The 27,883-nt window shown below is 61.9% G+C and overlaps 2 protein-coding genes across 6 annotated transcripts; both read right to left on the bottom strand.

The window, feature by feature from the left end:
* Positions 1-1,172: 1,172 nt before the first annotated feature.
* Positions 1,173-11,805, bottom strand: RPS6KA4 (ribosomal protein S6 kinase A4). 5 transcript variants are annotated; one of them, XM_036862194.1, is made up of 17 exons: positions 11,656-11,805; positions 11,482-11,553; positions 10,571-10,789; positions 10,360-10,475; positions 9,712-9,819; positions 9,427-9,507; positions 9,244-9,347; positions 8,997-9,147; positions 6,527-6,691; positions 4,640-4,768; positions 4,327-4,460; positions 4,137-4,230; positions 3,468-3,641; positions 3,193-3,387; positions 2,729-2,888; positions 2,376-2,539; positions 1,173-2,109 (listed from the first exon to the last, which is right to left on the bottom strand). In XM_036862194.1, exons 1-17 carry the CDS (start codon positions 11,708-11,710, stop codon positions 1,915-1,917), a joined length of 2,316 nt encoding a protein of 771 aa, XP_036718089.1. In that variant the 5' UTR covers positions 11,711-11,805; the 3' UTR covers positions 1,173-1,914. The 5 variants fall into 5 exon arrangements, with proteins under 5 accessions (XP_036718089.1, XP_036718090.1, XP_036718094.1 ...); XM_036862195.1 differs by having other exon boundaries at positions 1,190-2,109; positions 3,522-3,641; XM_036862197.1 differs by lacking the exons at positions 1,173-2,109; positions 2,729-2,888 and having other exon boundaries at positions 2,396-2,539.
* Positions 11,806-13,710: 1,905 nt separating this feature from the next.
* On the bottom strand, positions 13,711-27,883 carry CCDC88B (coiled-coil domain containing 88B). Its single transcript, XM_036859245.1, has 27 exons — positions 27,799-27,883; positions 27,355-27,497; positions 27,080-27,191; positions 26,927-26,996; positions 26,791-26,849; positions 26,613-26,696; positions 26,394-26,537; positions 26,076-26,221; positions 25,844-25,925; positions 25,535-25,693; positions 24,844-24,990; positions 24,560-24,668; positions 24,246-24,382; positions 23,029-24,165; positions 19,772-19,899; positions 19,577-19,694; positions 18,731-18,826; positions 18,508-18,648; positions 17,869-18,125; positions 17,381-17,524; positions 16,989-17,175; positions 16,697-16,842; positions 16,368-16,466; positions 16,001-16,167; positions 15,224-15,430; positions 14,993-15,061; positions 13,711-14,197 (listed from the first exon to the last, which is right to left on the bottom strand). Exons 1-27 carry the CDS (start codon positions 27,856-27,858, stop codon positions 14,142-14,144), a joined length of 4,404 nt encoding a protein of 1,467 aa, XP_036715140.1. The 5' UTR covers positions 27,859-27,883; the 3' UTR covers positions 13,711-14,141.

The following is a 27,883-nucleotide window of genomic DNA, read 5'->3' as shown; positions in this document are numbered from 1 at the left end:
GGGATACAGTTGGGTGTTCCCACACCCCCCCGAACTGCCCTTGATCCACACCCATGGGGTCCCACCTGCCCACCAGGCCCACCTGGCTTTGCCCTGACTTCAGCATCTGTGGGGCCCCAGCTCCTGTCCCCAGGCCTCCAGTTACCTCCTCTTCTAAGAGGCAAACCTCAGAACAGGAGGGGAAGGTCCACCCTGAGATGACCCCACAGGGTGGCTATGGGGAGAGAAGGCCTGGAGCAGCCCAGAGTAGTGTCCAGGCAGGGGGTTGGGGCTCTCAGGACATCTGCACTATACAGACAAATAGCCCTGACCTGGGGGGGCACAGAGGTGCTCAGGCCAAACTGCCCTATGGGCACAACCACCCGGAAGGGATCACACAAGGGCAGTCTCACTCCCCCTGAGAGGGGTACGCTCTGATCACTGCCAGAGCCATGGGTATGAGCTGCTCCCCTCCTGCTCTCCCTCCCTGACAGGAACCAAGCCCTGTCCAACTGACCTCTCTCTAGGGACCACCCCTTCTCCTGCTCTCCACCCAATGAGCTTGCAGAGGGGAGTCTAAGATCCAGATCTAAGCCAATCAGCACACTGCATCCCTGGCCACAGTGATTGATTCAGGGTAGGCACTTGACCTAACTGGATCCAATTGGAGTACATCTCAGGATTCCTGCCAGGAATGCTAAAACAAAGACTCTCTTTATCACCAGATTTCAATCTGTAGTCCCCTGGAGCACCTGCCACCCATCTTGGGGCCAAAAGGAGAGTCCTCCAAGTCTGCAACAACACCAAAAAAAACCCACAACAGGATAAAAAGCCGAGATTGGGGAGCTGAGTCCTGATCGTATGTTTGCATCCTGATCAGGTCTTGCCTGAAGCTACCCCTGGGTTGTGTAGTTCAAAAAGCCTAAAAATCCTGTTCTGCTGAAGCAAGCTTAGGTTGGGTTTTCTATTACTTACAACCAGGAGAATCCTAAATGATACATGGCAGAGGTGTCAGATACACACCCAAGATAACTGTTTGACCCTCATGTCAAAAGCCAAGGACAAAGGGTACCATCTTACCCAGAAGGGTCTGCCCTGTCCCTCCTCTTTGAGGTCTCAGGCCCCGTTGGCCGGAAGGTAGCCCCAGGACCTCTGCCCATACACACCCCCAACACATACACACACACATGCCACACACAGCACTGGGTAGACTTTTATTTTAAAGTCAAAGGCACAGCCTGGATGGGCTGAGGCAGTGACTGTGGATGCCCACCCCAGACCCCAAAGGCGCCACCCCCAGCTAGGGGCAGCTGTGCCAAAGAGGAGGGGATGGGTGAGAAGGGGGCCTCCCCTTTTAGGGGGTCGCCTACCTCCTTCCTTAGCCTCAATAGGGGGAAGCAGGTGACATGAAGTGAGGCAGAAATGCTTCAGGGGGTCCCCCAGGGCCTCTCACTGAGCACCCCCGACACAGGTCTTTGGTGGACGTAATTGCACAAACAGTCCATAAAGTGACAGCTTGAGGGGTGCCCCCTCCCAAGAGCAGGACCTCAGGGGAGGGCAGGGGAGAGGTCCCAGTTTCTCCCTGTGGCAACTCAGTGCTTAGAAATGGAGAAGGAGCCCTTCCCTGCCGGGGCAACCCCCTGGGGGAGAAGTGCCTTCCACCAGATGAGGCAGCATCTAGGCAGAGGGCCCCCCACTCCACTCCCCAGCAGGCCCCCTCCCTCCCTGCATCTCTAACTCTATCTGGTAAGACATTAAAAAAAATTCTCTGCTTATAAAAATACTTCTGCTCTGTCTGGGGGTGGGGTGGGGGGGGAGGGGAGAGAAGGGTAACAATCCCTGGGGATGGGGCGGAGCGATGCAGGAGGCCTGGGGGCAGTGAGCCGGCCTCCTAGAACACAGCCCCGACCGGGGAGGGGGTCACAGTGACGGGAGCTAGGAGGGGGGCAGGGGACCGTTGGCTCGTCGGGGGGCTCCCTTGGCGGCGGGTGCCCGGCCCGGGACGGCGGGCACGGGGGAGACGCGGCGGGATGTGGCGGCGCTCCGCAGCTTCTGTTTCCGCCGCTTGGCCAGCGGCGCGTTTTCCACGCTCTTCAAGAAGAAACCCTCGCGTTTGCCCCGATTGAACGCCTGGCGGAAAGGAGGCGGTAAGTCCCACCGGCCCGGCCTCGACTTTCAAATCCTAGCTTTGGCCCCCATCCCAGGCCTTCCTTCCCATACCACTAGGTCAGGGCCAACAGGTCTTTGGCCTCCAGCCTCTCAAACGGTCAGGGTCCCGACAGGTCAGAGGCCTGGACTCGGCTGAACTCAACCTTTCAGGACTCTGCGGAGTCGCCTCCCGCAGGCTCCGCCTCTCCAGCCTCGGTCCCCCACCCCATGCAGGCCCCGCCCCTCACCAGAAAGGTGGCGTTGAGCCCCGAGCGCACAGCTGGCCCCGAGGACTCCAGCACGTCCGGCGTCCGTAGCGGAGGCGAGGAGCGCGCGCTGCCGTCCTGCAGCCACGAGCTGCCCCGCAGTCCCTCAAGCTTCAGACGCTTGGTGGGATCCACAGTCAGGAGCCCTGGAGGCAGGACGGGGGAAGTGTTGGGGGGCTGTGTGTAGAGGCTGCGCCCCAGAGACATCCTAGCAGCCCCACTCTCCTCCCCACAAGTCCCCCACCAGGACACCTGACCCAGTAGCAAACCCTGTCCCATCGTGACCCCATGGCCTCCCCCTCCCCAACCATGATCTGTGACCTCCGGCTTCGCACCTCGGACCAGCTCCTTGGCTTCCTCAGACACGCCTTGCCAGGCCTCCCCGTCAAGGGAGAAGCGCCCCTCGCGGATCTTGCACATTATCTCCGCCGCCTGGCTCTGCCCGCCCTGGCCTGAGGCCCCCTGGAAGGGGACCTGGCCTGACAGCATCATGTACTGGGGGGTGAAAAGTGAGACCAGTCCAGACTAGGGGGCCAGTGGAGGCCAGGAGACTGACTTAAGCCACTGCAGGACCATTCACCCTCTCCAAGAGGCTAACCCCTGAGGCCCATGGGTTAAGAACTCTGACTTCCAACTCCTAAAACTAGGATGCCCGGACCCCAGCACCAGAGAGACCTCGCCTCTGTATTAGGACGACTTCTGACCCCAGCCTCAGACCAAACCCTGCCACCCCAACAAGAGAACTCCTGTCCCCAGGCTCGGAGGACCCTGACATCTCCTCGGAGACCCCGTCCCATACCAGAATGACGCCAAGGCTCCAGAGGTCGCAGGACTCGTCGTAGCCCTGCTGCGCCAGCAGCTCGGGGGCCGCGTACTGCAGCGTAAAGCAGGGTGTCTGCATGGGCCCCGCTGGGCTCTGCGGGCGCAGACGCGCGAACCCGAAGTCGATGATCTTCACCGGGGCTCCGGGCGTATCATCGGCGTACAGGATGTTCTATGAGGGCGGCGAGGCGGCCGTCAGAGACTGGCCCTCCGCGCCGAAGCCCTCCCAGTCCGCTGAGGCCCCGCGCCCACCTCGGGCTTGAGGTCGCGGTGCACCACCCCCGCCTCCTCGTGCATGAAGCTCACGGCCGACACGAGGCTGCGCAGGATCTGGCTCGCCTCGGACTCGCTGAAGTGCCGCTTCTTGCGGATGTGCTCCAGCAGCTCCCCACCCTGCAGTAGCTCCAGGACCAGGTACGTGTGCAGCTGCGGGCGGCGCGACGGGCCAAGGTCACCACCTGGGTTACTGTCACCACCTACCCAACCGGGCCGGGCCCCACCCGCCAGCCAGATCCTGCCCCTCGGTCAACATCAAGCTCCGCCCCCGGCTTCAGGCCCCGTCCGTGTTCGAACCCTGACCTCAAGACCACCCCAAGAACCACCTTAGGACTCGCTTCAGTTTCTTCCCCCTACTTTTTTCCAGGCCCCCGTCCCTTTGGCCACCTTAAAACCCGCCGCCCTAAATCCTCCCCCTGCCCCGTTCCCTTGGCCATCCTCAGCTCCGCCTTCCGGTCCTCAGGCCCTACTCCCCTGAAATCCCACTTCCCTGACCTCCGGGTCCTCAGGCCCCCGTACCTATCCTCAGGCCCCGCCCATGGCGCTCTCAGGCCCCGCCTCCTGTCCTCCTCCCCGCCCCCTCCCCGCCCCTCACGGGCAGGCTCTAGCGTCCCTGCGCCCCGCCCCAGCCCAGGAAGGCGTCACCTGGTCCTGATGCACTTCGTGCAGCTTCACCACGTTGGGGTGCGACTGGCACAGCCGCAGGGCGGCCACTTCGCGCTGCGTGTTCGCCTCCAGCCTGGGGGCAGGGCAGGCGGGGTCAGGACAGCTGACCTCCGGCCCCGCCCTCCCCGAATCCGCTCAGCAGAACCCCGCCCACCCCGGGCCCGCCCACCTGCGGCTGAGGATTTTGACCGCGAACTCTTGGCCGTTCTGTAGCTGGCGGCAGCGGCGACACACGGAGAAGCTACCCTGGCCCAACGCGGGTTCCCGCAGGTCCAGTTCGTACTGCTGGAAGAAGGGCGAGTCCTGGGGGCAAAGGGGACGCGTCAGAGGTCCTACCGGGAGCCTTGCGGCCATGCCACGCCCCAGTTCAGAGAGGCTACGGACCTCACCGGAGCCACAGCGTGCGCCTGCTGAAGCCAGATCTGGAGTCCCCAAGCCCAGATGCCCCCAAGCCCACTTCTCCCCACCCTGGCCCAACCCACCTGCATCATGGCGCTCCTGGCCAACGCTGCCCGGCCAGGCCGGTCTCCAGCAATAGACGCTTCCAGCACATCGGTCATCACCGCGTTGTTGTGGTCAAACAGGATGGACGGTGCCACGAAGGAGTATCCCTGGCGGAGGAGGGGTGTTGTCAGGGGTGGATGGAGGTGCAGATGGAGTCCCCGAAGGCCCACACCCAGCGGGAAGGAGGGCGGGGGCAGAGGAAAGACCCAGGAGTAGGGGATGTTGCTTTTGCATCCTGGTGCACAAAGGATGTGTGGACGTTTTATTCCACCTTGTTCTATGATCTCTTGGGACCATGTCTGTCCGCCCACCAGTCTGTGACTCTACCTTTCTCATCACAGTGATCCCCCCAAGTGCCAAGGGCATCATCTGGCACAGTGTAGTGGCCCAGAATATGATAGGCTGAATACATGAAAGAACTGTGGCCTGGCATCACACATACTTAACTTAGGAGAATTCAACTCTACCCACTCAGGACAAAAAGTCTTTATTCCTTCCTTTCAAATCAAACTTTGGCCTCCTCTGCAAGGGGGGCTACTGAGGAAACGTAAAGAGAAACCAAAGTTAATTCTTTGCCTTTCCTAACAATCCACATCCTGGCAATTCAAGGGACTCTCAAGGGTAATTTTAACAATGTGTTGTTTTCTCCTAAAAATGCAGCGCCACTGTGCGCTAGAATGCAAGCTCCACGTGGGTGGGATTATTGTCTGTCAAGTTTATTGTTACGTCCCCAGCGCCCAGGTCAGTGCCTGGCACATTGAAGGCACTCAATACATATTTTTGAATCATTAAATGAATGAATGAAAGGAACCACTGATTCACAAGAAAACTTGCTCATTAGGACTGTGAGATCGAGGATGGATCGCAGTAGATCGAGGGATATTCAAGCACAGAGCTGTCCCTTGTGAGAGCTTCATAGAGGGGAACTGATCCGTCCATACTTGATATTGGCCTATTCTTATTTAATATTTATGGACCATGTCCTATAGGCCAGGCCCCCAAGCTGGACTCAGGGACACAGAAATTACAAGCTGGACTCAGGGACACAGAAATTAAACACGTAGTCCCTGCCCTCTGGGAGCTTCAGACCAGGTGAGGCAGTCTCAGTCAGCGTCGGGATAAAACCTGACAAACTGTTTAGAAGGAGATTTTGTCTGTGGCGGGCTGGTGCACAAGGAAAGGGTGACCCAGGGCCAGAGGAGCAGGGAAGACTTCACATGCGGACAGCACTGGACAGCAAGGCTTGAATTTTGCCAGGTGAGCAACTATTCCCTCCAGGTTGAGGGACCCACATATGCAAAGGTACAGAGGTGTGTTCTGGAACCTCTGAGCAGTTCAGAGGTGCTAGAGCACCGAGTGGAATAACAGAGTGCTGAGGCTAGGGCGCTGAGCAGAGATCACATCATGCAAGGCCTTGTATGCCGGGCAAAGGAGTTGGGACTTGTCCAACAGGCCTAAGCTTCTAAAACTGGGTGGAGGGGGCCTATGCCCCCAGGAATGTGATATGGTATGCCAAAGGGACATGCAAAGCCACAGTATAAACAAGGCATCTCTTCCTAAGTGTCCCCTTAAGCAAGTGAATAATTTAAAACAATATTTTTACATAACAATAAAGAGATATGATGGAGAAGAAGGGAAATTAACATGAAATTTCAAGATAAACCAGGAAATTCAAAGGCATGTCCTGCCAAGGCGGTCTCTATGACTGACAATTCTAGATTCCACACGAGTGGAGAGATCTAGAGGAGATGCTGAGTCCTGATCAGGACACGGGGCCTATGCAGTGCCCATAGGTCAGCCAGGGCTGAGGCTGGTAGCAGCATCCTGCCTCCCCCGCATCTGTGGTTCTATGAACGCTCACTCACCTGGAAGATGCGAGGATCCCCAGGTGGGGGGCTCCCAGGGGGTGAGTAGACAGGCTCCAGCCGGGTAAATTCCTCTGCAAAGTTGCCCACATCCAGCTCTGAGCGGATCTGGGGTCGGAATGGGGCTGGAATCTTCCTGGCAGCCAGAGCAGCCCATTCCAGACCCTGGAGAAAAGGAATGAGAGATAGGGGGTCAAAGGGCAGGAAGTGGAAACCCCTGTCCACTCAGGCCACCCTCACCAGGCAGCTCCTCAGTGAGGCAAAGGTCTCACTGGCATCTGTGTGGGAAGCTGTTCTTCCTGCCTCCTCAGCTTCTGTTTCCCTTCCTCTGATAACAGAATCCCTATTTCTCTTGGAGAACCACCCCTCCACCACACTCAGCCAATTCTGGGGCTTTTAATAGAATTGATGTGCAAAAAAAACCAAATCTCTTTCTCCTACTGGACTTAAATCTGGGAGGATATGGGCCTGGAACTGCTGGGGACCCCCTCAATGTCTAATGATGAAGTACCTGTGCAGAAAAGCAGAACCCAGAGACAAAGAAAGAAATTCCTGATAACACAGATTCAGCACCTGGATTCAGCCTTGCCTGAAGACAGACCACTTTTCCTTGGACTTTTCATTTATGGGAGCTAAAACATTCCTTTTTATGTTTAAACTAGTATGGCGGAGCCTGTTCGTTGCCTGCCCAACATCCATTCTCCTGGTCTTCCTTAGTACTATAGCCCCAATTTTATTTCAGGAACCAATGTACACAACTAAAAAATAGTATTTTATAAACTTCCTTGCAGCTCGCAGTGACCAATTACTTGTAAGCAAAAATTACAAGGTAGGAATCCAGGGAAAGAGCCTGAAGAGGAGGGTGAACAGTTGGTAAGGTGCCCTTTTTGCCCTTGCACTCCTTCTTCTTCGTGCTTCCCACCTGGAGAGCAACCTAGATAGCAAGAGCCCCAGCAGTCATCTTGTACCACGAGGCAATCTTGGGGACAGAGGCTACGTGCTAAGAATAGAGGAGCATTTAAAAAGAAAAAAAAAAAAAAATTGAACTTGGCTTCATGAAGACACCACAGCAGCCCCAGCCTGCCAACTTCTGGATTTCTTTTATGTGAGAAAATAAATAAATAAATAGACGTCTATCTTGTTTAGACCACTATTCATTCCTATCTCTGTTCTTAGCAGCCAGACTGTGTTCCACAGATATCACCATCTTGAGTTGGACTTTTTGTCACTTGCAGCCTAGAGGCCTGGCCTGGGCTTGAAGGCCCCAGTTCTGGCACCAGGGACCTGAGCATTGCTATCACCAAAGAGGCTGTCTCAAGAGAAGGGGGAATAAGGGCACCATCAGGCCTCGAAAACCTTGGGGCGCCTCTCCAGTGTGACTACTGGCCCACCTACTCCCAGCACCTATGGCCTGGCATGTGCTCAGGGTGGGTTGAGGAATTCACTGAAGGAAACTGACACTGTTCAGTCACTTCGCCCACAAAGGGACATCTTCACCGCAGAGACTTAGACTCCTGTCTGAGAAAGCTTCTCTGAGGGCCCTTCCAAGCAGTACTTGCTGGGAAGATTCAAGGAGATGGCGCTCATAGCAAGGGTAACTGGGTGCCTGGCCCACTATAAGTGCCCAGAAGTGGATGCTTTTGTTTCTACGTCAGACAAGGCAAATTTAATACCCACATGTAAACAGAACATAACAGTTAAGAGCATGGGCCTTCAAGCCACCCAGATGCGGGTTTAAATCTGAGCTCCATCACTTAGCTCAGTGATCTTGGGCAAATTACTTAACCTCTCTGAACCTCAGTTTCCTCATCTGTAAAGATGAAGATAATCAGGAAGGTTCTGAGGCTTACATGAAATAATGCAAGCAAGGGGCCAAGACACAGGTGTTCACTGTTACAGGGCCCTGCTAGGCAATGACGCTGGCCAGGCACAGTGCCTGAGCCAGTGAGGTCTCACAAGGACAGAATTCACTCTGCACTGCACCCTAAACTGTGTGTGCTTTTAACAAGTGAACAAAACCCACGTGGTTGATTCAGACATGTCCATCTGAAGAACAGGCACACAGCCTGTACAGGTACAAAGACCAAAACCCTGAGTGGATGCAAGAGTCATAAGATTTGGGCTGACAGCAGACCTGGGATCTGTTCCCAGCTCTACACTTTTACTGTGTGATCTTGGGCAAGTCACCTTGCTCCTCTGAACCTGTCCAGTGAAAGGACTGATGAATTCATTCTCAAGTCCCTGCCAGCCCTACCAGGCAATGAACCTAGAATGCTTTCCTGCAAGAACACATCTTCCAAGTTTCAATAGAGACGGCTGAGAAGACAAGCCTGGTTTCTTTATCTGAGAGGTTTTCCAAATCAAGTGAAACTGGCCAGCCTCAGACCATCCCTCCAGTGTCCCCCAGCCCAGAGCAGTAGCCCGGCCCCGGTGTGTGCAGACAGGTATGGGGGCGAGCCAGGAGCCTCACCTGGAAGAAGGGGTGGTTCTTAACTTCCTGCGCCCCCTGGTGTCCTGCACCCAGCCGCTTCTTGGGGTCCTTGCAAAGTAGCCGCTGCAGTAGATCCTGTGCCACTGGCCCAATCCGGGGGGGGAAGGGAGGGGAGCACTTCAGGATCCGTCTGGGAGGATTGGTGGGGGGGCGTCAGGGGCAGCAAGCCCCCCCCTCCAGCCCTGCCCAGGCCCCTCGGCCGCCCTCTGCTTCCAACCCTGCTCACCGAGACACCTCCGCCTGCGTGTTCCTCTCGCCCTCCAGGGTGAAGGGCGAGGCCCCCGTCAGCAGCTCGAAGAGCAGAATACCTAGGCTCCACCAGTCCACAGCCTGCGGGGCAGAGCCGGGTGAGGGCCTGCGGCCACCCCTACCTCAGCACGCCCACCCCTCTGCTCCCCTGCCAACCCACCTTGCCGTGGCCCGACTTGCTGCGGATAATCTCAGGGGCCATGTACTCGATGGTGCCACAGAAGGAGAAGGTCCGCTCTTTCTGGGAGGGCAAGAGGACCCGCCCAAGGCTCAGAGTAAGACTCGCTGGACTTGTGAGGCTCGGGGCAGTGGGAACTCCCCGAAGGCGGGGCCTGGATCTACTCACCTCTGCACCCCCAAGAAACGCAGAGCCAGGCGTGGAGCAAGAGCCGGGAAAGGAAGGCCGGCATGGGGGTGCAGGAGGCCGAGACTGCCCTTCACTCACCTCCTCTGTCAGGAACTCCTTGCTAAGCCCGAAGTCCGTGAGGACGATATGGCCCTCGGAGTCCAGGAGCACGTTCTCCAGCTTCAGATCTCGGTAGATGATGCCCAGCTGGCAGGAGCAAGAAGGCACTGAGGGTCCCTCCCCCGACACCCTCCGCTCCTGCAGCTCCTGTCCCTGCACCTGGTCCCTGGGGAAGGGGACCTCCAGTGCTGGTGGGGGGCCGGGGTGGGACTGGGCCATTGGATAGGAAAAGCCATTTAAGATGTAAAAGCAAGGAAGGAAGACACCATGGAGAGGCCGCAGGGGAGCAGGCCCCAAGTTCCCAGGGAGAGGAGCCCCATCTCATGACGGCTTTGGGAGCCAAGGCATGAGGTCTCCGTTTGCAGAAGTTCTGTGAACGTGGCCCCAGGAAGCAGCCTCGAGTTCCCTGTGAGAGGAAAGCCCCTTCGAGGAGACCCCAGGGGAGGAGACCCCACCAGGCAGCACCGAGGCCTTCCTTCCAGGAGGCCTAAGGGAAGCAGCTCCCGTCCCCACCGAGGCCACCAGCCCTCAGAAAGCCCAAGGCCGTTATGTTCACAGGCCCCTTCTAAGGCCCAGGCCCAGGCCCAGTCCCCACGGCCACAGCCAGGTGGCCAGGTCCTCACCCACCTTATGCAGGTGTTCCAGGGCCAGCACGATCTCGCCCCCATACACGCGCACCTCAGCCTCCTTGAAGTACTGGCGCTGGTAGAGGTGGGTGAACATTTCGCCGCCGTTCACATAGTCTGGGGGCGGGGGGTGGGTGAAAGTTGCGAAGTAGCCCCCTTGGGTGGCGCCCCCGCCTCCATGGCCCCCAGGGTTGGAAGGTGTCTGCCCTTACCCAGGATGAGGTGCAGCTTGGCGTCCGTCTGGAAGGCGTAGTGCAGCGTGACCAGGAAGGGTGCCTGGCGCACCAGCTCCAGCACGGAGCGCTCGGTGCGCGTGTGCTCCTGCGTCTTGGCTCGCTGCACCAGCGCCGCCTTGCGCAGCACCTTCATGGCATACAGCTTCCCCGCGTCGTGCCCGCCCGCCTTCCGCACCAGGAACACCTTCCCGTAGGCTGTGGGAGCAGCGAGTGGGCGGAGGGTAGGCCATGAACAGGAGGGTGGTGCAGACTGGTGAGGGTGGGCATGCGGCCAACGCAGGAGGGTGTGCAAGTCGGGGGAGGGAGCTGGGGTGAGAGGCAGGTGTGCAAAAACTGACAGAGCCTTCTAAGGAAAAGGTGTGCACACCCCCGGCAGGGTGCTCAGCAAAACCAGGGAGGGGACGTGCAAACCAGGCTGGGGGGCACACAACTCTGGGAGGCCTGCAGCGGGGGTGGGGGTGGGGTGGAGGGCGGGTCATGTGCAAACCTGTGGAAGATGAGACAGATGCAAGAGGATGCAAAGCCAAGGAAGGGAGGCAGAGGTACATGCAGAGAGGGGAGGGACGGTCAAACCCGAGGAGGGGAGTTTGCAAAGTGGGGGAGAAGGCTCTCACATCTCGCAAGGGGAGGAGCTGTGAATCACACAGGAGAGCTGCAAGCCCCCAAGAGTGTTGGCAGATCCGGGAGGACCTTCCAGGGAGGAGCAACGTCAACGTGGAGCAGCCCTGGGAGTCGGCATGCAAACCATGGCAGGGCAGGGCAAAGCAGGCAAGGCAGGGAGAAGCTGGGGGGCACTGCCGGTGGCCTGGCCCAACCCAGGTGGGTGTGCAAGCGGGAGGCCCGGGGCACCATGCCTGGGACACCTGCCGGTGGATAGGGTTCCTCACCTCCCGTGCCCAGCACCTTGAGCAGCTGGAAGTTCTCCACGCCCACCTTCTCCTCGTGCCCGGTCAGGTTGGCTGCGGGCACAGGGGGCAAATGAACCCAGCCAGTGCATGAACCCTCCCAGCCGGCCTGGGCAGCCATCACCCGGCCTGCACCCCGGGCCACCGCTGCCCCACCTTCGGTGATCTGCAGCTCCACCGCACAGCCCTCGTCCTCGTCCTCGTCCCCCATGGCCGGCGGGTCGCTGGGGCCCGCGAGGCTCAGCTCCGGGCGGCGCCGGTTACATGGCGGCTCCGGCCGGGGCGGGAGCTTCCTGGTGCCGCCTCCGGGGCTGAGGCGGGCGCCGGCGCCGCCTCCCGGCTCCCCGCCCCGCGCGGCCTGAGTCAGGCGCTGGAACGTGACAGCGCCGGGCTGCGGGCGGGCGGGGCGGTCCCATCTCCCGCAGGCGCAGGGGGCTGGTGCTAGGGCTGTGCGCTCTGGGCCCCCAGGCGACCATCCTGGGGACCTGGGAACACCCCTTAGGAGCCATGCCTGGGGTCCGTGGACAACCTGGAGCCTCTGTGGGGCGGACACTCCCAAGCCAGGTTTGGCCCCAGGGCGGTAAGTCCACATCAGGCTGTGCCCCAAGGGGGGTGGGGGCCCTACTCAGGTACTTTAGAGCCACCTTCCCCTCCAGGGTGCCAGCCCTAAGGGCAGCCAAGCAGCTCTGTCCAATTCTTAGCCGCCAGCGAAAGTGAGGGATTTCATAAAAATCACAACCCGCTTGCCTCGTTTTTGATCACTCCTTGACCTCAGCAAATAGGGGAGGGGATCTGTCGGTCCCCTTGACAGATGAGCAGCCTGAAGCCACGTGGCCACCCTTGTCCAGCTACTGCCAGCACAGCCCCAGCCCTGCACCTCTCACTCAGCGTGCCTCTCGCTCTTGGTGCTGGGCAGGCTAAGAGGGTCCCAGAAGCCGCCCGGCCCAGCCCAGCTCCCTGTCTATACCCCCCGCAGCCAGCGAGACCCTCTCCCCTGTAGACTTGCCTTTGCCGGGGAGGCCTGGGGGCACAGGCACCCTGAGGACCAAGCCCTGTCTCTGGGCTCCCCTTACCTACAAGGGGCACCAAGAGGGAGCCCAGCCCGACCCCCAGCAGGGAGGGGCAGCCGATTTTCTGACCGAATCTCTCTAAAGCAAGCGGACCTATAAAAGCACCTCAGCCCCCAGCCACCCTTCACAGCCCACCCAGTGCGCGCACCCCGATGTGGCTCTGCCCCCTGTGGTTCCCCAAGCCTGGCACAGAGTAGACCTCGAAAAGGGGTGTCAGAGCCACATAGGGGTGGCCTGCTCTCCCCATCAGGCCCGGAGCCTTGTCCCCCTCCCTGACAACTGACAGGGGCCACCAATAGGGTGGGGCAGCCATCAAAGCCCCCCGCCCCGAGGCCTATAGGAGGGGCTTCCAGCTGCTCAGCCCCACTGGAGGCCAGGGGGTCCACTCCCATGCCACCAGCCTCAGAAACTCAGGCTGAGAGGAGGCAGGCAGAGCGGTGGGTTGTCCCCAAGGGGAGGGCTGTGGAAACCCTGAGTCAGGCTGCAGTAGGTCACCCTGGGGAGGCTGGCCTGGCCACCCCTCCCAGCTCTTCCCACCCCCAGATTCAGGTTGCCTCACCTCAGCCGGGCAGCCCCACCCTCCTCTGGGCAGCCCCAGGTGCCTTGACTCACGTCCTGCCGCCCAGTCTAATGGCCCCCTTCCCGGGCGTCAGTCATCCCAGAGGCCCTGGTCAGAGACCCCGGCGTCCTTCCCACCTCGTGTGTCCCTCCACAACAGCCCCTGGCACCAGGTGACACCCCAAGGGCGGTAAATTCCCTGGGGAGGGGCTCAGCCCCCCCCCCCCCCCCGCCAAAGGCATGGAGGAGAGAGGACGAAGAGGCAGGAAGAAATAAAAGGAGAGAAGAGGGTACAGGGGGCGGGCGCAGGCCCTCTGGGTACTTCTCCTGCCCCACACTCGGGAGCCCAGACCCCACCCACTCTGCCGGCTACCCAGAACCTCCGCCCCCTCCCCCCACCACTGGGACATCCAGGCCAGCCCAGCGGGCCCCTCCCCTGAAGAAAGCCCTTTGCTGCCCCATGAAGGGCAAGGAGGCCAATGGCCACAGGCCTCTGCCAGCAGAGAAGGATTCCAGGCCACATGTGTCCCTGGCACCTAGTGGCTCCTAGATGCGGCTGGTAGACACAGAGCACAGATTCAGGTGGTTGCATCCCAGCTTTATTCTCGTGTCCCTCACATCCCAGCTAAGGCTCAGAGATGGGCCCGGGCCACAGTCCCCAGGAAATGGTCCTTGGCTCGCCGTCTGGACCGGGCAGGGGGCTCTCTTGCCCACTCCTGCCTGCCTCCTTCAGTTGGGGGGTTTCCCAGAGACCACCTCCTCAGCAAGGGCCACATGGCGGAGCCCCAGGTGGGAGCTGTTTGTGGGGGCCGGCCATCGCCCCTGTCCACAAAGTCACCCCAGCTCCAGCTCGGGGCCCCAGTGCAGGCTGTGGAGGATCTGGGGGCCCAGGCCTCCTTGTCCAAGGATTCGCCACAAGTGCCCTGCCTCCCCAAATTCTTGGGCTGCCTGGGGCCCCCGGTGAGACTCCAGGGTCGAGAAGACTCCACTCCCAAGCTCCCCATCCACGCGGTGTCACTGGCTGAGGGAAGGGGCGAGAGCCCATTTCTCCGATTCCTGCACCTCGACGCCTGGAGGGAAAAGCTCAGCTCAGGCTCACTCCCTCGGGGGACTCCCGGCTGCCCTGCCAGGCCTCAAACATGCCAGGCCTTCGCTTCGGCTGTTCCCTCTGCCTGGAAAGCCATTCCCCAGATATGTGGACAGGACATACTCTCACCTCCAAGCCTCTGCTTCTGCTTCACCTCCTCCTGGAGACCTGCGTGAGCGCCCTCATTAAAACTGCCACCTGCCCACCCAGTGTTCCTGGTCTCACTTACCCTGCTCTCCTTTTTTCCCAGAACACTGTCACTTCCTAATATCCTAGGGCTGAGCTGCCCAGTGCAGGACTGGGCACGTGAGATGTGGCCGGTCCGAACTGCAATGTGCTTGGGTGTAAAATACCATTGGACTTCAGACTTAGTGTGAAAAAAATAATATAAAATACCTCATTAATGACTTTTACACTGACTACACATTAAAATGATAATAGTTTAGGCATACTGAGTTAAACAAAATATGGTATTAAAATTAATTTTACATGCCTCTTTCTACTTCTCCTGATGAGGCTACTTGAAAATTTTAAATTACACATGGAGCTCACATCAGGTTTCTATTGGATGAACTGTTGTAGGTAATTATTATTCTTATGCATATTATTTGCTGTCTCCCACCTCCCCACACCAGAATGTTCCCTGCTATATCCCCAGCTAGCACATCACCTGGCACGTCGTAAAGGTTCATTGTCAAATGAGTGAATGGGTGACTGAGGCCTGCCAGGGGCCCCAGGCAGGGCAATTACCCGCCCTCCGTCCCAGGCCCCCACTCACCCTCTCTGTTGGCATCTGCTTCGCTTTCCGCCAGGGTCTCGACAGAGCCATCCCATCCCACGCCAGGTCCTGGGGGGGGCACAAGGCAGCCACTGGGCCATGAGGACCAACACAGAGGCAACAGGGCTTGTGGGGAGACATGGGAGACAGGAAGGAAGCCCCTTCCCCCATGGAGCTGGTGGGTCCACAGGGAACTGGGGGGCTAATGGGAGGAGGGACCCTTTCCCTCACCTTTGCCATGGGAGCTGGGTGCCCCCAGCGGGCCTGGGCGCCTCTGTCGGAATCTCTGCCGCGGGGTGTCCCCGGGGCTGAATGACTCAGAGCTTCGCCCCACAGGGAATCTCGAGCTGAGTTTCCGCCGCTGCCCACCTGCCAGGGTCTCATCCCGCAGGCACAGGGAGCTCTGGGCCCGGCGCATGGGTGCCGGTGAGGGGGACCCTGCAAGAGGCACAGGCAGGGAGGGTATCGGAGCAGTGCCAGGAGGGGCTGGGCAGAGTGGAGGGGCCAGCAGGGAGAAGCTGCACAAGGGCCACAGGGGACAGGCGGCTGCAGAGGCGGGGGCAGGAAGGGGCGCAGGGTTGGGTGAGTGAAGGCGGCGACAGGAGGCTGGACCCTGTGCTGGTTCTGACACTAACTCACTGTGTGACCTTGGGCAAGGTGCTTCCCCTCCCTGGGCCTCAGTTTCCTCATCTGCTGACTGGGATAAATGACTTCTCACTAAAGTCCCCTGCTGCTCCGAGGTCCTAGGTACCGCTGTGGTTGGGTAGGATGGCGTGGGTGGCAGCGCAGGCAGAAGGGAGGTGCCAGCCAAGAGGGACACAGCAGGGATGCAGGGCAAAGAGCTACTGGAACCATCTGGGGGAGTGGGGAGAGGTTGCAGCAGGGAAGGCCAGCGGGGAGCACATGTGCAAGCCACACAGGAAGACCAGAGGCATTGGCAAGCCCTGGGGGCAGGGGGTAGGGGACATGGGGTAGGGACCATCTTGGTCACCTGACCCCCAGACCCACCTGTCCCATCTGCCTCCCTGCCCTCGGAGAGCTCCGTCTCTGGGGGGCCCCCTAGGCTCTCGGTGCTGCCAGCCCCATCGGCCCCCAGGCGCGGCCCCCCATGGGGGCCCCCCTCCCGCCGGGGCCGCATCAGCCTCTTCACCTTGTCTGCCAGCCAGCTGCCCTTCCTGGGGGCAAGAGGGCACAAGAGGGGGTAAGGCCAGGGAGGAAGGAGGGACAAGAGGGCCATGTCTGGGATGGCAAAGGCCAGGCAAACCCTCACTGGGGCCTGGACCTGGGCTGGGCCAGGGCTCGAAGGGCAGGGCAGGGCAGGGCAGGGGCTAGGTAGGGAAGATCCCAGGCCCACCAGGATGGAGGGGCTGCTCACTTGGTCCGGGGCAGGGGCCCAGGCTCCAGCACGCGGTACTGGTCCATGATCTTCTCCACCAGCTTCTGCTTCTCCCGGCGCAGGGCATTGAGCTGGTCCCTGGGAGGATGGAGAGGGAGGAGGTGGGCTTGAGGCCTGGGCAGGAACACGGGGTACACCCTGGTACAACCCCACCCGTTAACACAGCCTGACATACCCCAGGATGGGCTGATAAATCCCCACTGCCCCGAGCCCCTGGGGGTCAGCCTCCGCCTTTTCCCAGGCCCTCCCAGGGCGTCTCCCCATAAACAACCCAAGGGACAGCCACGCCGGCCCCCACGGCCCCTCACAGGTACTCGCGCTGCTCGCGGTGCAGGTGGTCCCGGCTCTCCAGGCTGCGCTCCAGGAGCTCCCGGTTCTCCCGGCTCAGAGCCTGCACCTCGGCCAGCAGCTGCCGGTTCTCCTCTTCCTGGGCGCTCCGGAGCTCCGTCAACAGCTGTCAGGGGCAGGCATCAGGACAAGCGGGGGGGACTTAACAGGGCTCAGGGCCGCCGCCTTCCACTCCCTCCACGCTCTTGCCAGCCCCCAACGCCCCCTCCAAGCCACCCTTCCTCCCCAGCCACCACCCACCCCTCACCACACCTCACACTGTGTGGCCAGCCGGCAGGCGCTCAGGTCCAGCTGCTGGTTGGACTCTCGCAGTCGCAGGCTCTGCGCCTCCAGCTGTGCCCGCTCCAGCTCCAGTCTCGCCAGCCGGCCCCGCAGCTCCCCGCGTTCCCCCTGCAGCTCACCTCGCTCCCGGGACACCTCCGCCAGCAGCATCTGAGCTCTGCAGAGGCAAGGAGAGCTGCTCTCCAAGGGGACTTGCCCCACCCCACCCCCAGGCCCCTCATGAGGGCCAGAGGAGCCTTGATGGGGAGAGGAGGCAAAGCAGGACCCCACGGGGAAAGCAACCAACTCACGACCAACCCACTTCACAGATGGGAACACTGAGAACTGGCCCGAGGGGCGAGGGGCTATGCCAGGGCTGGTACCTGTCATGCTCACTCTGCAGCCTCCGGAGCTCCTCCTCCAGGCCCCGCTGCCGATGCCCGTCCTGCATCAGGCGTTCGCGCTCTGCCAGCAGGGCCACCTCCTGCGCCTCCACATGGGCCCTCTGGGCCTGCAGCTGCTCGTGCCTGCAATGAACAAGGAGCTAAGAGGGCTGCAGGGACCGAGGCCAGGGCGTGTAGGTAGCTGGACCGTCTGGACCTTAAGTCCGTCGTCTCCTAAGCATAAGCCCCGGGGCAAAGCCACAGGGCAGAATGCTGTGCCAGGCGCCCACCACTCCCGACCACCGATGAGCCCCAGGGTGAGCCCGCCCCGGAAGTGTAGAGAGCCCAGCCACACAAGAGGGCACAGCAATGGAGCTGGGTCCACTGGTGGCAGTGCTGCCTTGGTGGCAACAGACCCACCCAGGGAATCTGCTCTGGGCAGGTAGGGGGTGCCCAGGAGAGGAGCTGGGAGTTTGGAGGAGGCTCACCGGCCCTGCAGCTCCCGGTGGGCCAGCTCCAGTGCCCGCATGTTGGCCTTGAGGTCGCGGTGCCGGGCCAGCAGTCCCTCTAGCTCAGCCTCCTGCCGCCGCTGCAGCTGTGCCAGGGCCTCGTGATCCCGAAGCAGGGCCTGCTGCTGCCCACGGGTCTCCTCCTGGGAGCGCCGCGCCGCCTGCACCTCCTCCTCCAGCACCCCCAGCTTCCTGTGCAGCTCCTGGCCCTGCAGCTCCAGTACAGACTTCTCAGCCTAGGCCAGAGGAGGGAGCAGGGGCTGCTGGGTGACGTCCCAGGCCGGAAGGGGGGTGAGGGACAGGGGCAAAAGGCAGAGGGCAGGGCAGAGGAAAGGAGAGAGCGGTCTAGGGATCCGAAGGCAGAGGCAGCCGTGGAGGGGAGGGCAAGTGGCACAAGGCAGGGATGGCACAGATGGGGCTGGGGTCGGGACAGGGAAAGCAGGAGGGGCTAACGGATGGCTGTGGAGGAGAGGGCTGGTGACGGGGTGAAATGGGCACTGACGTGGGGCTAGAGGCAGGCAGAGGGGGTACGGACAGGGGGAAGTGGCAGGGTCAGGGGGAAGGGGCAGGAAGTGAGCAGTGACGGGGCAGGGGACAGGTACGCAGGCCGTCACCCACCTGCAGGCAGCTGCTGTGCTCCTGTGCCCGCTGACTCTGCAGCAGCAGCTCCTGGGCGCGCCCCTGCAGGCTTCCCAGCTGCCCCTCCAGGTGCTGCAGCTGCCCCTGCAGAGCGGCCTTCTCGGCGGCCAGCGTTGCATTCTGCCCGGCAGGGAGGGGGTTAGCCGGTGCCAGCCCTCTGGGGCACACCCCCCAGCCCCGTGCCCACCACAGCGACACTCACACTGCGCTCCACCTCAATGAGCCGCGCGCTCTGGGCCTCCGTGACCCTCGGCTCAGCCTGCTCCTCAGGCCCCTGTCCCACAGCACCCTGGCGCAGCTGCAAGGACGGGGGAGTGGCAGTGGCCTGGGCACAGCGCAGCGGACCCTTACCCCCTTTGGCAGCCCTCCCCCGTCACACTTCCCCCCACTGCCCCGAATCCCGCCGCCCTGCCCTCCTTGCTCCATCACTCTCCACCCTGCCCTTTGCACCTTCTCTCGGTTCTGCAGCAGAGCCCAGCCTCTGCCCGAGCTGCTGTTTCTGCACACCCTACTCCTCCTCTGGGCCCCAGTTTCAACACTGCTTTCTCCAGAAAACCTCCCCCGATCAATCCCACACCTGCCAGCTACGCAGTCTGCTGAGGGCCCGCTGGCTATGGTCGCCTGTGTTCTTGCCTCTGTCCCAGGTGGGCAGTGAGGGCGGTGGCAACCTGGTAGGGGGCCGCGCCAGAGCGGCGCTGAGCCCGCGTGCAACAGGGCTATCAGAAACGATTCCCCACTTAGGACAATAGCCGTTGAGCTCAGGAAGTGGTGGAGCCCACGCGTGAGGGACACAGCAGTTGCCTCAGAGTAAAGCCGCCAGGCTCTGCGCATTTGAGGAATGCGGGAGACGAGGCCCGGGCAGAGCTGCCTGGCTCCCAGCACAGTGCCCCCTCCTCCAGGCCCCAAATCGGGGCACAAGGCGAGCAACTGGCCAAGACTGAGGGGCAAGACCGAGGGGGCGCTCCGAGTGCACGCAGCCCTGGCTGTCTGCGTGCAGGATGGAGGGAGGAGCGGGCTGAGGCCCCGGCAAGCTGGGCAGTGGCCTCACCTGGAACAGCTCCTGCTCCAGCTGCAGGGCCCTCGTTTTGAGCGCCATCAGCGCCTCCTCCTTGCTGGTGGTCGCCACCTGCAGCTCAGCTTCCAGCCGCTGCTCCAGGCCCTGGTACCTGCCAGGAGAAGTCTTGGCACCCAGCCCTCCCCAAGTCCTCGCCTGCCCCTCTCTGCCCCTCGGGCAACACCCCACCTTTGCTGCTGGAACTCCTGTTCCCGCAGAAATTCCTGGTGCTCCAGAGCCGCCCGTTCCAGCTCACTCTGCAGATGCTCCAGCCGGGCCCCCAGCTCCTGGCCCCGCACCGTGGCCTTCTCTAGCTCCTGAGGGCAGGCAGAGAAGCCTCAGGGCCAGAAGGGCAGACCACCACCTTCACCCAGGCCTGAGAGTCAGGAGACCCGGTTTTCTGTCCTTGCTTTGTCACCCTGGGCAAATATCTTTAACCCTTTGGGGCTCTACTCCCCCATCTGTAAAATGGGAACAAGGCCTGGTCGCCTTGTAGAGTGGGTATGAAAGAGCTGGGGATTATAAGCCTGCCAGGGTGTGAGGGAGGCCCCTGGGCCAGGAGTCAGAGACACTCGCTGGGCAAACGTCTTCACCTCTCTGAGCCCATGGTTCCTCACGTGCCCAGTGACAGCTGGATTCACCCTACGTTCTGAGGCCACACAGGCCATGTGAGGGAAAGAGGGGCTCGGAGGAGCTGGGTCTGGAGAGTACCCTCAGCCACAGGAGGGTGGCCACAGAGGGCAGGAACTTGGTGAAGGCCAGGCCTAACCACAGTGGGAGCTGGGAGGGGGAGGGCCAGGATGCCGCTGGCCAGGCAGCCTGTGGCGGTTGGGCCATACCACTGCGGAAGTGGATAGGAGACCCACTCTGGCCTGTGGGCCCCGCGAGGTAGGTCAAACCATTCTGAGGTATGGGGGGTGGGGGCCCTGGCAGGATGAAACCCTGGGGAAGGCCCGACCATGACAGCCGCCCGCCAAATCCTGCCCTTGGAAATGGGGTCTACCAACCCTTAGTCTGATCCTCCTGGCTTAGCAGCCCCACCCGGACCACTGCCCAGGGTCACTGCACTTCTAGACAACCTTGGCCACGGCCTCTCACTGAAAAACTAAGAGTCCCATGAGTCCCTGCTGCCTGCAACCAGCAGCCACAAGAGCCCCAGGGCGGAGAGTAGGAAGAAGAGTGGTGCCCAGGAAGACCTGCATCTTGGGCCAGACCCCTGCCCTGCCCCCTGCAGGCTCTGGCCATAGCCTTCAATGCCCCATCCACCGTGCCTCCTGCCCTCCCCCTAGCCGGAAGGCCCACTTGGACAACCCCCTTGGCCCCTGGTTCCCTGACCTCCCTCCCCTGGCCAGCCACCCCGGCCTGTACCACACCCAGTTACCACCAGAAACTGCTCCACCAGGAAATCTCACAAAATTCCCCTTGGTCCTCAGCCTCTTCCGCCCTCTTGGTCCTCAGAGCCGGCTCCTGCAGCCGGCCAGCCCTACCCCTACCTTCACTGCCCACCTGCTGGCATTCCCTCTCTACGGATTAAGCCCATACTGAGTGCCAGGTACTGCCCCAAGCTCTCTACGTTCATTACCTTACAGGATCCTGTGACACGGGTATTGTTTTTATTCTGGTTTCAGGTAAAGAAACTGAGACTCCGAGAGGTTAAGTAACTGGCCCCAAACCACACAGCTGAGTAGGGGATCTGAGATATAATCCAGGTCCGTCTGACAGCATCTCTCAATCACCTCCTACAAAGTGGACCCCAGAGACAACCTCTTGGCCTTACCCTCTCACCCACACCTCCAATTCTCACACTCCCCAGGCCAAGCCAACAGCCTGTTCCTCACTCCTCTCCATCAGGAGGCATCTCGGAGCAAATAACTTATCCTCTCCGGATCTCAGTGCCCTCCTCTGTGCAACAGGGATGAAACTGGAAACTGCTCAGCCAGAACATTCGATTCCTCGTCTGCAGCACACCTTCCCCTCAGCACTGTGCCCCACTGGCCCGAACACCCATCCCATTGCCTTGTGGTCTCCTCTGCTTCCCCTGAGGGGCCTTCAGACCCGCAGACCTGACCACTCTGCTCACTTTAAACCCTCCAGTGACTCCTCATTGCCCTCATGAAAACAGCTGCAACCCCTTCCTTTGCTCATAAGGAAGACGAAGCCCTGCCCCATAGAAAACCTGCTTAATGAAGTCTTAGTCTCACCTCCCTCCACTCCCCGCCTCACACTCCACCCCTACAAACTCGGGCCTGTACCTCCTCCTGGCTCACTGCCGTTCTCTCTCCTCCTCCAGGAAGCCTTCCCTGACGTGCCTCAGCCCGAGTCCAGTGTGATTCCTGGAACCCCACGGCTCCCCGCACGGTCCTGTCTCCACCCCAGACTGTGAGTGAGCGTCTCCCGAAGGGCACATGCACTGGCTGCCTGGTACAGGGCCTGGTGCTAAGGAGATGCCCGCAAACATGCTTGACTGAATGAATAGAGGGGTTTCCAGGTCTTCTCTCTCCTCCATCCCCCATTCCAGCTCCAGCCAGCCTCACCTGCCACCCTTTTTTTTTTCTGGCCGCACCACGCGGCTCGCAGGATCTTAGTTCCCCGACCAGGGGTTGAACCTGTGTCCCTGCAGTGGAAGCGTGGAGTCCTAACCACTGGACCGCCAGGGAATTCCCTCACCTGCCACCTTGACCACTGGCACTGCCTCCTTATGGCCCCAGGTTCCCCTGTATACCAAGGTGACCCTCCCCAAACTCATCCTCACACAGGTCTGCCCACACCCTTGGGTGAATTTCCCTGCCCGGGGATGGAGTACCAACACCTACAACGCTGGTCCAATGTACTTCTCCACCTTCCCCCACATCTCCTGGGCCCCTGAGCAACTCTAATGCCTTCAAGTCTCTGCACATGCTGTTCCCTCTGGATGAAATATCCTTCCCCGCTTAGCAAAATCTCGATCATTCCTTAGAACCCTCCCCGAAGCCTCCTTGCCCCGACCCTGGCATCAGCTCCCCTTCCCATGGGGTTCCCAAAGCACTTTGCCTGTAACAACCAACGTATCTTGAGCCTTTGCCCCGCATGAACTAGGCTCTTCACGCCATTATCTCCCTTGGTCTTCCAAAGACCTGCTGAGGCAGCTACGAAGAGCACCCCCATTTTACAGAGGGAGGCACCGGGGCAGAGCTGAGTAAAGCACCACAGTCAGAGAGCCAGGATTTGCACCCAGGCCATCTAGCTCCGTGCCCACCTGCTACAGCCACCCCATCAAAGGCAGGGGACATCTGCCCCTCTCCCAAGCCAGGCATGCATTTGGGAGGCAGGAGGGGACTTCGCCTTTCTATTTCCGGCCCCAGCTCAGTGCTGGGCACTCAGCAGCTGCTGATGGAATTAATAACCCAAAACCCCAGCAACTGGCCTGGAACCCTGTTTCCTGACCCTGGCTACGAGCCCCGACATACCTCCTGGAGGGCCTGCCTCTCCCGGCGCTCCCTCTCGGCCTCCTCCAGGTGCCGGCGGCTCTCGCTCTGCAGCACCTGCAACCGCTCCTCGGCCGCCTCGGCCCGGGCCCGCAGCCTGGGCGCCTCTCGCTCCCACTGCCTCCGCTCGCGGCCCGTGGCTGCCAGCACCTCCGCCAGCGCCTCCCGCTCCCGCGACGCAGCCTCCAGCTCCCGGCCAGCGGCCTCCACCGCCTCCCGCAGCCGGGCCAGCTCCCGGGCCTGGGCCTCCACCTCCTGGTGGGCCTCGGCCTCTGCCCTCCGAGCCTGAGCCAGCTCCTCGGAGAGGCGGGCAGCCTCCGTGCCTCGGGCCTCCAGCCTCCAGGCCTGGGCCTCCAGCTCAGCTCGAAGAGCCTCAGCCTCTCTCCTCAGCCGTGCCATCTCCTCCTTGAGGGCCTCCTGCTCGGGGACACCACTGGCCAGGATGTCCCCTGGGATCCTCCCCTCCCAGGTCTGGGCCTCAGGAGCCCCTTCCAGCTTCTGCTGTGGTTTTTGTTGGGCTGGGTCCCCGACCGTCCTCTCCAACTTCTGTTCATGCTCTCGGGCCTCTGCTTGTCCCTTGGGTAGGTCCAGCCTCTGGTCTAGGGTCTCCTGCTCCTCCAACCGCCCACAGAGGCTGGGCTCCGAGAGTCCAGGTTTGCTCTCAGGGTCCTCCTGTCTCAGCCCCAGGGCCTCGGGCACCGACTCTCCAGTCTCTCCTCCCAGCGACAGCTGGGCCTGAATTTTGATCTCTGGACCCTGAGGTGGGGCCACAGAGGCAGGGGTCTGGAGAGGGGCTCCAAGGCCAGCCTTCTTCAGGGACTCCTGCGCCTCTACAGCGGGGCCTGACTCCTGGGCCATCGTGTCTACTGGCACCATGACGGCCGCCTGGAGGGGCCTCTCCACCACCTTTGGGTCCAAATCAGTTGCCTGAGGACACTCAGCTAACCCCTCGAGGGCTGAATCTGACGCCAGGGGAGCCGGGTCCAAAGCCTGGGGGCCTTCATCCCCTGCCTGACCAGCCAAGCCCTGGGGGCCATGGTCTGAGGCCAGCCGAGTCTGGGGAGCTGAGTCTGGCTCTGGAATCACGGAGTCCTCGCTCGGCTCCTCCAGCAGGGGGTGCTGAGGGCACATGAGAGGGATGGTCAAACCCAGAGGAGGATGCAGGAAGGACGTGCTGATGCTTGGGGGAGGGGACTCACCTGGCCGCCGGGCTGCCCCTGCAGTGCCCGGAGCAGGCCTCGAAGCTCCTGATTCTCCCGCTCCAGGGTCCGCAGCCGCCCGGCCTCTGCCTCCCTCACTTCGTCGTGCAGAGAGAGAGCCGCTCCTGGCAGGGGCGCTGGGGTGTGGGAGATGAGGTCAGGACCCCTCTGCTCCCTTATGGTTCCTCACCCACACACCCCACCCCCCCGACACACCCGGGGGAAGGGGATGAAGTCAGAAGCTGTCCCCACTAAGGTGCAGGAAAACACAGGCAGCCTCCCACCCACAGCCCCTCCACTGGGGTCCCACTCACCCTCCCCAGGAGAGCCCGGGGCTGGCTCCAGGCTCCGCTGAACCTCCAACTCCAGCTCCACGTTCTCCTCTGCCAGCTGGTCCACCTGATGCCGCAGAGAGTCCAGCTCCTGGGGGGAAGAGCAGGGTCAGAGAAGCCCTCCCCGCCAGGGCCAGGCCAAGTGTGCGGGCTAGAGGGTCACTAGAGGAAACAAGGAGTAGGAGTCACAGGGATCACCAAGGAACCCTGGGGACCACTGGGGTCACAGATCACTGCGTGACCAGAGGTCACTCTGGGAATCTCACCGCATGGGCCTCGCCCAGCCGGGTCCGCAGCAGCAGGTTCTCCCGCTGGGTCTCATGCAGCCGAGCACAGCGCTCCTGAGCGGCCTCCAGCTGCTCCTCCAGCAGCGCCTTCGAGGCTTCCAGAGCCCCCGAGAGCACCCGCTCCTCCTGGTGGGGGAGCAGAGAGAGCCGGTGGTGCGATGCCCCCAGCACTCCGGGGCCACAGACCCTGGCTCCCCTCCCCCATCTGACCCTGCACCCCTGTTGCTCTCCAGGCCCCGCCTCTCCCCTCCATCTGCCCCTCCCCCTCCAAGGTTTCTCCAGGTACCACTTCCCTAGCACCCGGCCCCGCCCTTCTCCTATGTAGGCCCTGCCCCTTCTCCCCAGGAACTGCCTTCCGAGGTCCTTCTAAGCCCCACTGGGCCCCGTTGCTGGGTGCTGTCTCCAGACCCCGCCTCCCCTACAACTGGCCCCACCCTCCTCTCCAGGACCTACCCTTACCTACAGCCTCCACCTCTCTCCTCCATCTGCCCCATCCTCCAGAGGGCCTGTCCCCAGACACCACCTGACCGCGTTCTCCTAGCGGTGACTATTCCCTCCATCAGGCCTGACCCTTCGCTTGGCCCAAATTCGCTCCTCTCGAGGCCCACCCTGTCCCCGGCAGGCCGCGCCCCCCATGCCCCACCCCCTGCAGCCGCGTCCCCCGCCTCACCTCCAGCTGGCGCTTACAGGCCTCTGCTGCCTGCAGCCGCTCCCGGCAGCGTCGCAGTTCCTCCTGCAGGCGGGGCAGGCGGCCGGCCCGCTCCCGCAGCGCCTCCGCCTCCTCGCGGTACAGCTCGGCCCGCTTGGCCTGTCCCGACAGCGCCTGGGCCTGGGCCAGACGATGCGGAGCTAGGAAGGGCCACCCGCTGGCCAGAGGGATTAGGACGGGAAGGAGCCGGGTTGGGGGAGGCAGTAGGCTGGGGAAGGTGCGGGGAGCGGGTTAGGGAATGCGGCCATGTTTGGGGGCATCTGAGCGCACCTCCTGGCGGAGCCTTCGAATTTCGGCCTCCAAGCCCTGCACCTCCACCTGGGAATCTAGCAGCAGCTCGGCTTTCTCCTCCCTGGAGGGAAGGGACGCAGGAGGGGTCTGGGGACCTGCACCCTCCAGCCCTTGCTAGGCCTGATCCCCATCCGGACCCCATCCAGAACTAACCTGCGCTCCCTGCCCGCCCCCCCCCGCCCCCAGGTCCTTCCCAGCCAGCGGCGCTCACAGCTCCTGCCGGACACGCCGAAGTTGGGCCTTGGTGTTGGCCAGCTGCAGGGCCAGGTGGTGTGAGGCGCCCTCCGGGGGAGTCCTGGCAGGAGCCTCAGGCAACAAGGGGGCCGCCTGCCGCTCCAGCAGCAGTTCAGCCAGCCGCTGGGGGACATCAAAGGTCAGGAGTCAGGAGTAACCCATCCCAAGAGCCCCACATCTGCCCCCAAGCACCACAAGATGCATGTGACTGTTGCAGCGCTCCACCCCCAACCACACCTCCGGCACATGGCTGGGTCCCCGTGGTCCTCCTCTTCCTCCTCCTGCCGCCTCTTACCTGGGCCCCCACGTCCCGCTCCCGAGCCAGCCTCAACAGTGTCCCCACCAGGCTCCGGGACAGCATCTCCAGCTCCGGAGGCGCCAGCTCCCCAGGCTCAGGCCCAGCCAGCGCCAGCACCAAGCCGGCCCCGGGCTGGGTCACCTGGAGGCACAGGGAGAGGAGGTCAGCCAAAGAAGTAGGGGGCAGGGTGTCCCAGACGGCCGACCAAAGTTGTACCTCCTGGATGGCGGCAGCCAGCTCACTCTGGACCTCGAGGCTGAGGCCCTGGATGTGCCGGATGAACAGTTCCCGGTGCTCACACTGCGGGGGGACGAGGAGGGGACGGCGAGGCTCACCCCGGAGGCTCCCACCTCTGCGGCCAAAGCTGGACCCTGCCCTTCCCTCCCCCGCTCACCTGCACCGATGCCCCCAGCAATAGCCTAAGGATGCCTTCCAGCTCCTCCACCGCCTCCTCTGCAGGGCACAAGCCACAAGGGGTTAACGGGCAGGGATAGGGGGAAGAAGGAGGAAGGGGTGGTGGGAGAGAGCACCTGAGAAGGGGTCAAACCCCAGCGCCTGGAGGTCTGGGGGTGGAGACAGGATCAGCAACTGCAGCTCCTCCTGGGGCGGACGGGGTGGGAGATGTGAGAAGGGCCTTCCCGCAGGGGGCTCCCAGGCTCAGCCTCCCCCTCCTGACCCCTCACCTGGTAGAAGTCCCTCAGTCGGCCCCACAGGTGGTTGAGGTTCCACACCCGCCAGGCTGCGGGACCATCGTGGCCCCTGATCATTTGAGGGCCGCCTCGGGAATTGGGGGCACTGTGGGCACAGGGGACAATAGGTGGGAGGGGTAACTGAGGACCCACCTCCCCTAAACCAGGCTCTGCCAACCACCCCTCAGGCTCTTCCCACCAGGCTGCCTGGCCCCCCTCCCCTCAAACCCCTCCGCAGCTGCCCCGGGTCACCCTCTGATGCCCCTTACATGATGCCCAGCACCCGGAGGAGCAGGGCCCCGTCGCTGAGACGTGAGAACCTCTTCTCCGGACAAAGAGGCCCCTCTCCTTCCTCCTCCTCTTCCCCCTCTGGCTCCTCCGCCTCCCCCACCAGCCCGGCCAGTCCCAGCGCCTGTGGGGACACAAAGGAGTCAGCTGGCCTGGGTGGGAGGCCCGCAGCAGCAGAGTGAACCCTGAGCCCCTCTTACCTGCCTCCTGAGCCCACGCAGCCCCCTCCTCACCAGTCCCCTGAATGCCAGTGGCCACGGGCCTGGACCCCTTTTCCTGCCGCACAGCTGCCTGGACTTCTCCATCCCCACCTGAGCCCGCCCCTCCCCTGAGGCCCCAGCTCTGCCCCCTCTCCCCCCACCCCACACCAGCCCCTCCCTGCTGCTCATTTCCCCTCCCCAGACTCCCTCCCACTGCCCCCTCACCCAGGTGGCCAGGCTCCCACTCAGGAAGTCTCTGATCCTGGGCCCCTTGCCCCCATCCATGACGGGGTCAGGGTGTTGGTCCCGC

Source organism: Balaenoptera musculus, chromosome 8 (genome assembly GCF_009873245.2).
Source record: "Balaenoptera musculus isolate JJ_BM4_2016_0621 chromosome 8, mBalMus1.pri.v3, whole genome shotgun sequence".
NCBI lineage: Eukaryota > Metazoa > Chordata > Mammalia > Artiodactyla > Balaenopteridae > Balaenoptera > Balaenoptera musculus.
The sequence above is the reverse complement of the archived record's forward strand: the minus strand, read 5'-3'. Positions and strand labels throughout refer to the sequence as shown.